This window comes from Lepidochelys kempii, chromosome 2, assembly GCF_965140265.1.
Source record: "Lepidochelys kempii isolate rLepKem1 chromosome 2, rLepKem1.hap2, whole genome shotgun sequence".
Classification (NCBI taxonomy): Eukaryota; Metazoa; Chordata; order Testudines; family Cheloniidae; genus Lepidochelys; species Lepidochelys kempii.
This window is the reverse complement of record NC_133257.1, coordinates 153,912,732-153,923,960: the sequence shown is the minus strand read 5'-3', so window position 1 is coordinate 153,923,960 and position 11,229 is coordinate 153,912,732. Positions and strand designations below refer to the sequence as shown.

Below are 11,229 nucleotides of genomic sequence, written 5' to 3'. Positions count from 1 at the left end.
CCCACTGACGCTGATGAAGATTTGTAGAGGTTAAGTATGTGTGTGGGTGCGTGGGGGGTGTCTGCCTACAGGACAAGAGCTACCTTGGTATAAAAAGCCTAATAGTCAAACACTTGCGGGAGGTGATTGATTGTTAGGACAAAATATGTTTTACTGTGATGAACAAATGCTACATAGAATGTTACATGGCACAAAATAATCACAGTTGATTCCCAAGCTGCTTTGATTATAAAATACTGGGAAATGGGGACACTATCTTTTAAATGTAAAAGTGAAGGGGTGTATGTGTGTGTGTGTGTGTGGGGGGGAAATCTCTTTCCCAACTTTGAGCATATTGTTGAGCATTTTGCAAGAAATGCCAGTTTTTTTATCGAATGTCTATGAACTCAGTGCCAAATTTGGAATGGTGTCCACTTTACTGGAACTATTTTATGCAGCAGCTGTGAATACATGTTAACAAACCTCAGTAAACTACAGCTCTATAGGTTTTCCTGCATCTCCCCTCTGGTAGGGTTACCTTACATCTGGGTTTTCCCAGCCATAGCCTCTTTTTCAAGCTTCCTTCCTCTGTCTGGGTGGATTCTTTAAATAACAGGAAATGACCGGGTGTTTTGTAGAGCAGACAAACTGGAGCTCAGAAAGAGTCCCGATTGTCCCGCCCCCCCCGCATCTGCAGCTGATTGGTCCATTCCCCCGCAAGCCACAGCTCCTATCCAGGCCCCAGCTCCCAGCCCAGGGAGGCGTTGACTGACGGCTGTCACTGAGTCCTGGCCTTGGCCAGCTGCCCTCCTATCATGACACTGCCCCCACCACCTCCAGTGAGTATCCCCACCACAGGTACCCCCTCCTACACCCACAACTGTTCCTCCCCACCCACTCCTTCACCCTTCGGCAGTGTCCTCTATTTGGGAACCAGAAATATGGTAACCCCCCCGTCAGGTCAGTGTTTTTTTTTCCAGTAGTGAACGCAAAGACATAGGTTTCCCATTTTACCATTTGGTCTATAGGACCCAAGTCCAATCAGAATGGTATTTGCTGGGAAACCTTTTTTTTTGCTGAGCTCAGGCTCCTATCATCTTGGTTTATAAATCACTCAGTGCACTGGCTTGAAGAGTCTCCCCATTTCCATATAAATATGCTCTCTTGGTTACTCCCTGCCCCCCCAACCCCTGACCTGGCTTACTATGCTCCCTGAAAACACATGGGGTAGTCCAGCCAACAGAAGAACCCAATTTCGAACATGAACCCTATTGCCTGTGCAAGAGGGGGCAGAGAGGTTTAGCACATGCTTTCATGAAACCACGATAGTTTCTGCTTAAAACCAGCTTGTTCACTGAAGCAGAAATTGCCACAATTTTATTACATAGGTAGGTTTGCTTACCTTCTAGTTGTAGGAAAAGGTGAAGCAGGGCTGGGGCCTTGCGGGGAAGAGGTGAAGCCAGGGTGTGGGGAGGTTCCAGCGCTTCTACTGTAGTGTCTGGTTTTCAGAAATTAGGCAGTTGGCACCCCTAGTCACTTTGAAGAGGGAAAGGGCCAAGCTGAGGGATCCTGCTTGCAGGTTCCCAGAGGCCAATTCTCAGAGGGCCCCTGCATGCCGGCCTGGGACTCACCAGCTCCCCACAGTCAGTACTGCCCTTTCTGTGGCTGGCTCCAGACTGCTCCAAAATGGCTTTCCCCCCCTCCAGGGCTCCCAGGGGATGGCATCTCACTTAGTGTTAGTCAGGTTAGCTCTTCTTTCTAGGCTTTCCCTTGTCAGTCATTTGACTCTACCCCCTTCTTTCTCTCAGCCATGGCCCCTCTTCTGAGCAGGTGCCCTGCCAGCCTCCTTGGCTCTAACAGTGACTCTCCTCTCTCCTTCTCGGTTGCCTAGCAGACTCTGAGTCTGTCCTTGGTCCCCCTTCCTCCCAGGGACAGTGCTTCCCCTTGCGTTTCATGCATACCGAGCCCCAGGAACCCAGATAAACTCCTTGGGGGTCACAGAGGTAAATGTTTAGAACATTTGTTAAATTGGTGCCTCACAGTCTCTAGTCTCTTTGGTGGCTATTCCAAAGAAAGGTTTGTGAGAGGGGTATAGACAAGGTTCTAAAATTCATGCATAGTCATAACCAGGGCTAAAGCAAGCAGGTCTACTGCATCTTGGTACATATGCACTCAATCAGACTATTAGCGTGCATTTTTACTTTTCTGTGTTATTACAAAGATATAATTATAACAATATAAGTGTTGTGATCCCTCCTTCTCCACAGTTTGGTTTGCTGCTCCTTGCGAGATGGACTCATCAAGCTACACAAAGTTAGATTTTCTATATTTTATTCATAAAAACAGATTTGCAACAATTTTTTAAAAATTGATCTCATGCAGTATAAGGGTATACAAGAAATTTTTCATTTACATTTTCTTCTGGCAGTCCCAGTCTAGTTTAAAGCATTTGTGCACTAACATCATTGGAAAATGCCATTGGGGCACAGCCTCTTCATAAATTTACAGTACTGTTTTGCTGCAGTATAAAAGAACAGAAACATTAAATAGCTATATTCACTTGGTGGGTCTTGTTATGCTGCAGGAAATTAAAAAAATGTCATGGGAGAAACTACGGTATCATTGAGACAAAGAATGTACTGCATGGTTTAAACCTAATAAACGGCACACAGTCAGTATTCACAAAGTTACAGACACACACACACTCACCTCCATCAGGCCAATACTTTTGAGTTTTTCCTGCTATGTTGGATTAATATTTCTACAGCAATGTTTGTGTATACATTATGTACAGTTTTGTCCTTTTCTCTTTTACAAATTAACAGATTCCTTTTAAAATAAACCAGGCCCTGATTAAATCAATAAAGCAAGAGAATACTGTCAACACACATTGAGTGACAACATCAATGCTTAAACAGAGTAATGAATTCTATTTTACCTGTGTTATACTTACATGTTTTTGTTCTAAAAGCTACAGGTACCTCCATAATCTCTCTTACTGTATGTGCCAAGTGAAATATTTTGTGATGCTCCCATTGGAAGATTTATATTTATGCTTATTTTGGCTACGTGGTGAAGATTTTTGCTTGTTTGTCAAAGCTGCAATTAAGTCCCTCTGTTAATAAGCCTCTTCCACTGTGCAGCTACTGAAAGCAGCTCGTTAAAGTCATCGCTGATCTGGGAGTGTTTGTGGAATAGTCACTTCAGAATGTGTGAGGTGGGCAGGCATTGGTTAAAGACACCAAGTGCATTCTGGGGCACCACTGCTATTTTTAGCAAGACAATATTTTTATTTCGTTTAAGAAAATCACGGGTCTTAACAACTGACAAGGCCATGATACATCACATTGCCAATATACTGGAGGATAGACTGGAATCAGGCCTCCCTTACAGTTTGTGAGAATGTCGCTAAGATTGGTTCAGCTAGAACCTCTTACAACAACCTTAGAATAACTTTGCTTAGGGGAGTAGAGCTAAGGTATGAGCTCAAATATGAAATGCGATAAGTCCCGATCAACAGAGAGATTAAAATTCATGCTTTTTCCACACCTTTATTTATCATAGTCAAACCAAATATTCTATGGTCAAACTTGGTTTATACCACCTATTACCAGTTACAACTGTCACACATACAGGTACCAAGCAAAGGTAGTGTATATTATTGTCTATGTACTCTGCAGAAATTGCCTGCAGCCGCAAAGTGCTGTGCCCTGTTCCCCCCACCCACCCCGTCTACTAAATTAGTATGATTGTAATTATGTGTGGCATAATTCAAACAAACTGTGAAAATCAATCCATCCTGTGACATTAAGACTTTACTACCCATCCATCCTCAGCTTATTGAGTTAGCAGCCCGAGGACTTTTTCTGCCGGCTTTGTATATTACGGTTGGTTGTGTTTATTTTGAAAGAGAGGCAGAAACTCTGTCAAAATAAGTCCCTTATGGTCAGCATGGGAACCTGGCAATCACCACATCTAATCCCTGGAGAACTGTAAAGAGCTCTGACTTGGAACAGCAGCTCTGTAGGTGGTAATGCCTCAGGGCTGTTGCTACAACCTCTGCTTCTGCCCTATGTAGAGTTTTTAGTTACAGGGGGACCCTGCTATTAGCAACACAGAGTCTCAATCACACTTCAGGAATCATTTCTCAAAATCCCCCTTTCCCACTGAAAATCCTCTCTGAAATGAAAACAAGCAAGACTAACCAGTGCAGAATGCTTCCAACAATTTAACACAACTTTTGTAAAATGAAGTGTATCTATTTCAATAAATGTTATAGCGCTATCATTTTATTTTTCTTACATGGACAGCATATAGTTCCATGTTTTCAGCAGCCATGTAACAGTGACAGTTGAGTGGGTTTTTTTTTTTAATAGTCTCATTTTTTGCAAGATTCGTATTTCCCAGCCTCCTTCTTGCTAGTAGAAATTTGGGAAGAAATATTTTCAACGACTTCTTTGTGAAGAAATAAAAGATCCATGAATAAGGCTACAGATCAAACTCCAGGTATCTCTTGCTCTCGCCTTTCCACATGAGTTACACTGGTACTCCCATGATGATGGCCTTAGCACTAGTTCCTCCATGTGGTAAGAGCAAATAGTATGTTTATAGCAGAGTTCTACGTCTGATGTTCAGTCCAGTCACTGAGTACGTAAAAGCAGTTCAGGAAGCTCTGATCTCCCATTTCTACAGGCCAGAAACCATCACTCGAAAAGATGGCGGCACATGCCTGTGCCGAGGACTGGCACTGGGGCTTACACACGGACTGGCGCAGCTAGCGTCAACTCCGCCTATGGATGGCAGATAGGCATGGTGAAGAATGGGCAGTTGTAAAGACAATCGGCGTTGGATACTGCAGAGAGAGGGAAAAAGAGACGTTAGCAGAAGAGGAAAATTGAATAGATCAAATGCTTGATGTCTCTGCAGGTTTCTGTGAGAATGTTTTCTCTGACTTCTGCTATTATAGAGAGGGTTAATGCCAAGAACATTACATTTGCTGCTGTTGAGATATACCACGGCTGTTACCAACGTCCCTTTTGGGAGTTTTTTTTGACAGACTAGACTAGACAAGACAAGAGAATCTAATGGCTTGTTTCAAGTACACCGCAACTGTTTAAAATTCCCAGCTATTTTGAGATTAAACGTTAGACTGCTGATGTTTGGAAAAAACCTTTAGCTTGCAATGAGGATGAACTAGCTAACAGAGCACACTCACAGGCTGATTTACAACCATTCTGAGCGCTGGATAACTAGACAGAACAGAAACTGAATGAATGAGTTCCAATCTATGTGTATTTTTAGCTCAAAAACATTAGAATTAAAGAAGTCAGTTTTGTAAATCCATCTAAAGCAAATAAGTGCGTATGGAGGTGTGGAAGGAACCCATGGGTAACTTTGCATCTTTTTGTAGAGTTTGTCTACCTTTGCAGTTTGGGTCCAATCCAGGGACAGGCTGAGCATCCCTCAAAGCCCAATGAAGTCAATGGGAGCTGTGGCGGCTCAGCCCTCATGAAAAAAAAATCACTTATGCCTAAATGTCTATTTGGAGCTTAACTTTAGGCACTCAGTTTTCCTAGTGGGCTGGTTTTCACATCACAAGATCCCACCATCGTAAGTGCTAGTCTTAAGAGAGATGCGGAAGAGTGAGGACATGGAGTTTGAACTAATCTCTCCTCCCGGAAGGAGGAGGTCCTTCCAGAACAGAGTCGAGGCATACCAGCAGACTGCTTTGTGGAAACCTCTATTATCTCTGTGCATGGCTGGCGGATATAATAGGCAAGGGGAGGCGTTGCCTCCCCTAGCACAAAAGTCTCTGTCACCTGACTCCTGGGTGGTGGTGCCCCACTCCCACCTCTTTCCCAAGGCTCCCACTTGCTTGCTGCTGCTTCCTGGGGTGAATCTTCCTCCTCTCCTCTATCTCATCTCCTTCCACCCTTGGAGGGCCCGGCAGTTGCTGGCTGTGTCTCGCCTCACCCCCCCCCGCTCCCTGTGGGGCATGGGTGTGTGTGTGAATGCGGGCGGGGAGTCAGTGGCAGACAGAAGGCATGAGGAGGGGATCCCTGAGTAACTTTACACAAGTGAAAAAGCCTTCCAGAGACCTAGTAGCAGATCACTGAAACTGTTAAAGAGCAATTAAAGTGGTAATGAAGCCATGTAACGGGCATTTGTCAATGCCCAGGAAGCTTTTGGCCCCATCCAGCTGGCTTTTATATTGTAGGAAAATGTGTTATTGGGGTTAAAAACTGTTTCCGATTGAGGACCCTTCAGTTATTCTCTGTACCCAGAAGAAGTAACTGCTAACCTGGCTCAAGGAGGAGCTGACATAGCTAGTGAGTTTATTTTTTTGATCTAGTCGTTTTATTCAAACCCAATTTAAGTAAATGAGTCTGGCAGGGAATTCTGTGTAAGAAAGGTGATTAAACTACTGCCTTCATGCAGGCTGTTAATGACAAGCACTTTTTCAAAAGGAGAGATTGTGCTTCAGGTTGGTGCAGGTAGCCTGGCTTTTCATCTTTCTCTATACAGCATACACTGAATTCCCTACCACGCAGAGAAGAATCTATCTGGTAACTGAGCTATACCTGTTGCTTGTTCAGTTCCCTTGGGGAACGTTATTTGTGCTTTAAGGTGAAATGGGGAGAGAGTGTCACCGGGCGTGGGGGGGGGCAGCAGCAGGGTGAGGAGGTAAGCAGTGAACCAGCTGCAGAAGGGGGTCTAGTGGCAGATGGGGAAAGGGTCTGGTAGGGGGTGAGGAGGTGACCGGGGGGGGGGCGGTCTCTGGGGGGTGAAGAGGTGAGTGGCGAGTCAGCTATGGGTGGGGGCGGGGCCTGGGGCAGAGCAGGGGTGGAGTTGTGGGCAGGGCTGTGGGCGGAAGAGGCAGGACAAGGAGCTCGCCTCCCCCAGGTGAAGTTTCAGCCACCTCCCATGTCTCTGCCTGTGCTCTTTCTGTACTGTGGATAAATTGAGGTCTTCAATTTCCAGGGCTGTCAATTTAGCACCTTTCACAAGAACCAGAATTTAATTAGGGGTTGTTTACATGGGAGATTTTCCCACTTATACTGGTATAATTATTCTGGTATTGCTAAACTGCTATAGTTATATTGGTATAAGTCCCATGTGGACATTCTTGGTCCAAACTAAGAGTGCTTTTTTTTTGTTTTAGCTTAAACCGATTGCAAAGCGACATAAACTAAACTGGAAAAAAGCACCGTTATACCAGAATATGAGTGTCTACATGGGGGATTATAACAGTACAACTATAGCACTTCTCATTCGCGCCCTATAGCCTTCCCAAGTGGACAAGTCGTTAGAAAAAAATGTATGCCTGAATGCTTGCTTGTTGATGATCTTTCTTATTCTAATAGATCTGCATTTATTGTTTGTACATTATGCTCGCAAATGGAGATAGATTACTAGTCACCCATTGCTCTGCTCATGAACCAAAAATTAGTTACTATGGAGAACTTAAAATTGTTGGCTTTATTCAGATTCTGCATTACTATGCTGCAATACATCAGACAAACATAGGGGGTGTAAGTGATTGCAAACTGCAACATCATGGACAGATAGACTCAACTTTACATTTCAGGGCTCTGCTGATTTCCTTTAAATGTTTTAAATGTTTGGTGAAATACACACTAACACTGTTTATCATGCTACTGACGGCATTACATCTAGTGGATTAAATTAAATCCGCTTATTGTTACTCTGCTACTCTGTCACACTATTTTGGTGGTATCAATTGAATCATGCCCGTTTGCAGAGGTAGCGTGTTTGCTGCTTCTGCGTGCTGAATCCTTATTAGTTTGATGTTGTACTTTTTAGTTGTGTTTATGGTGCCAGGGTCAAACAGAGAATTGCCAAAGCTTATTTTCCCACCAGTGAAACTGCTTACTTTGACGATTACAAACTGTTCTTTAAAGAGCTATTTGAAGCTACTCCAAGAGAATTCAGTTGCATAATAGACTGAATGGGATTTTTCATCCATTTAAATGTCAGCCATGCCATAGTCAAAGCATGCTGACTACATCAAGGTTGGTTGCAGTGGGTGGCTATTTTGCTTTAACTGTACTTAAAATTTACTTTAACTCGAAAACTTTGTTTCCAGAGGGGTAGCCTCTGGTAAGAGGATTGGAATAAACATAACAGTTTATGCAAAAACTCTGTCTTAAAAAAATATCTAGCTCATAGTTTGCAAGGGCAGGGGGTAAAATGTCTAAAGAGAAGGTGAAAGTTTAACTTCTACAGTTAGTTAAGCTGTATGGAATTGTATTCAACATGCATTGGTTTTCCCTACCTACATCTTGTGGCCATAGCCTTAAATGATGACTGCTCATGAGGTGTCTCAAGATGGCTACATAAAAATTGAGATTCCAAAATTAGTGGACATTCTGAAAATGTATGGCTAACCAGGTATTGGTGTAGGAGAGTTTAGTATTTTATTATCTATAGATTATATTGCAAATCCCTGTCATTGCTAAAGATAGCCAAGATGGACGATAATGTAAGCTGCTTCAGGAGTACAATTCAAACTGAAGTCAACTGGAGTTTGGCAAACAAAGCAGCTACAGGTCAGGGCACTGTACCGGGCAGGAGTGATGGAAACACCCTAAAAGTGTGTGTGGGGGGCCCACAGGTGCCCAAACCGTGGCCCTGCCCCCTGTGCCACATCATCCCCCGAGGCCCTGCCCCCGCACTCCCGCTCCCACACCACCTCTTCCCCCCAAGACCCTGCCCCCCCCATCGTTGCTCTCTGCCCCCTCCCCTGTTGCTTGCCCTTATGGCCAGTAAAAAGTGGGAGGACATAGCTCTGGCCCCCCCAGCCTCCCTGTTCAGGCGCCCCTGGTACGGGGAATGGAACATCGATGGTTTTTCACTTCTGTATGGAAACAGATTGTTTAAATTGATCAGGAACAAGTGAAATCTTAGCACTAGTGTAGGTCCAATACTAGATAAGGATGGTAAAACTATCAATCATGATGTGGGGAAGGAAAAGCATCTATATAAAAATATTCCAGGATTCTTATTCTGTGTGTCACGCTGACGCCTAGAATGTCTGAGTCAGTGTGAACCAATGGAAACAGCTACAAGCATGGCTGAGATCTCTGTATGTTCATACTATCACCAGGTTGAATCACCAGTGGGTTTCACAGTCTGTTCCCATCCAATTTTTAAGTTCTCAGCTATTTTGACTTTAAGAATTATAGTACAGAGTAGAAAGAACAGGAGTACTTGTGGCACCTTAGAGACTAACAAATTTATTTGAGCATAAGCTTTCGTGACCTACAGCTCACTTCATCGGATGCATGCAGTGGAAAATACAGTGGGGAGATTTTATACACAGAGAACATGAAACAATGAGTGTTACCATACACACTGTAACAAGAGTGATCAAGTAAGGTGAGCTATTACCAGCAGGAGAGCGGGGCGGGGGCGGGCGGGACCTTTTGTAGTGATAATCAAGGTGGGCTATTTCCAGCAGTTGACAAGAACGTGTGAGGAACAGTGTGTGTGTGTGTGTGTGTGTGGGGGGAATAAACATGGGGAAATAGTTTTACTTTGTGTAATGACCCATCCACTCCCAGTCTTTATTCAAGCCTAAGTTAATTGTATCCAGGTTGCAAATTAATTCCAATTCAGCAGTCTCTCGTTGGAGTCTGTTTTTGAGGTTTTTTTGTTGAAGAATTGCCACTTTTAGGTCTGGAATCGAGTGACCAAAGAGATTGAAGTGTTCTCTGACTGGTTTTTGAATGCTATAATTCTTGACGTCTGATTTGTGTCCATTTATTCTTTTAAGTAGAGACTGACCGGTTTGGCCAATGTACATGGCAGAGGGGCATTGCTGGCACATATCACATTGGTAGATGTGCAGGTGAACGAGCCTCTGATACTGTGGCTGATGTGATTAGGCCCTATGATGGTGTCCCCTGAATAGCTACAGTACGACATCTAACTGTGACATGCCAAGAGTCCACCAAACCATTGTGATATTGGAGGTAACTCAGCCAATCATTTCCCTTGCTCTACAGGTAATTTGCATGCAGCAGTCTCATAAGTTGTGTAAAGGAGACTGCACAGATGGGGGATTACGTGGCTGAACTGCCCCACCTGTGTGACCAGTTGCCACTGTTCTTCAAACCATGCATAAAACAGCACAACTCCTCCCCCCCCTCAGCCGCCATAACCCCAAACTCCCACAACCCCTTACAGCAGCACACATCCCTCATTTGCCATCCACACCACACAACCCACACACACAATAACCCCAAATGCACAAAGCATCTCACAGCATCACACAACCCTCATCAACTGCACAAATTAACACAAATCTCCCAGCACAAACCTTCCCTCGCTCCAACACAAATCAACACAACCAGCACACACATACTAATAACTCCAAACATCACTCTGAAGACTAGAATATTTAAGTCAATGTGAAGTGGTGGACAGAGCTACAAGCATGGTTTGGAGCTTTTTTTGTTTAGAGTAGCACCAGGTTCAAACATCACGAGGACTCATGGTATGTTAGCAACAGATTAAGTTCTTAGTCATTTGTGGCTTCTCCCATCCCCCATGACTTTATGAATTAAATTGGTGTGACAGCACTGATTTCAGTTACTACTTCAATAAATATTTCTGTTCTGTATTTGAAAGGACGAGGTATTCACATCTTACAGTGATGATGAAATACTTTTCCATCAGTAACTAGAGTGAGTGGGTGTTAATCAACAACTGTTACCCAGTCCAGCAGATTTTAAAATGTTTAACATGCACCCAAGATTATTAAAAGAACTGGATGAGGTGCTCTCTGAACCATTAATGTTGGTCCTTGGGACGCTGGGGAAGTTCCAGAGGACTGGGGGAAAATGCAAATGCTGTGCCAATATTTAAAAAGGGAATTAAAATGGGATGGACCCAGGTAACTACAGGCTGGTTAGCCTGATATCTCCTTTGGTAGGACTTATGGGGACAAACAACCTAAGTAGCTTTAAGATGGAACTTGGTACATTTATGAACAGGATTATATGACATGGTTACCTGTGACTGCAGGGGACTGGAGTCTGGCCTATGCCCTTCCAGTCCTATGTAAATGAACGACTAGTCAGATCAATGATCTAAAGCGGTGTTCATAGAGATAAGCTTTCCTCTAGAAACACTGACTTAACTCCTAGTAACTCATGAAAAATACAATTTGAATATTCTGATTGAAAGTGACCTAATCTAAACAGCACTCATGAGTTTGAAGTGGAA

General features: G+C 43.7%; 1 protein-coding gene across 2 annotated transcripts in view; it reads right to left on the bottom strand.

Moving 5' to 3' along the window:
• Positions 1-2,311: 2,311 nt before the first annotated feature.
• The window catches only part of GABBR2 (gamma-aminobutyric acid type B receptor subunit 2), an 842,917-nt gene continuing 833,999 nt past the window's right edge, over positions 2,312-11,229 (bottom strand). For both annotated transcript variants that reach the window (XM_073332465.1, XM_073332464.1), the window contains one exon: positions 2,312-4,831. In XM_073332465.1, coding sequence (XP_073188566.1) covers positions 4,666-4,831 — 166 coding nt within the window. In that variant the 3' untranslated portion in view covers positions 2,312-4,665. The remainder of the gene's footprint in view (positions 4,832-11,229) is intronic.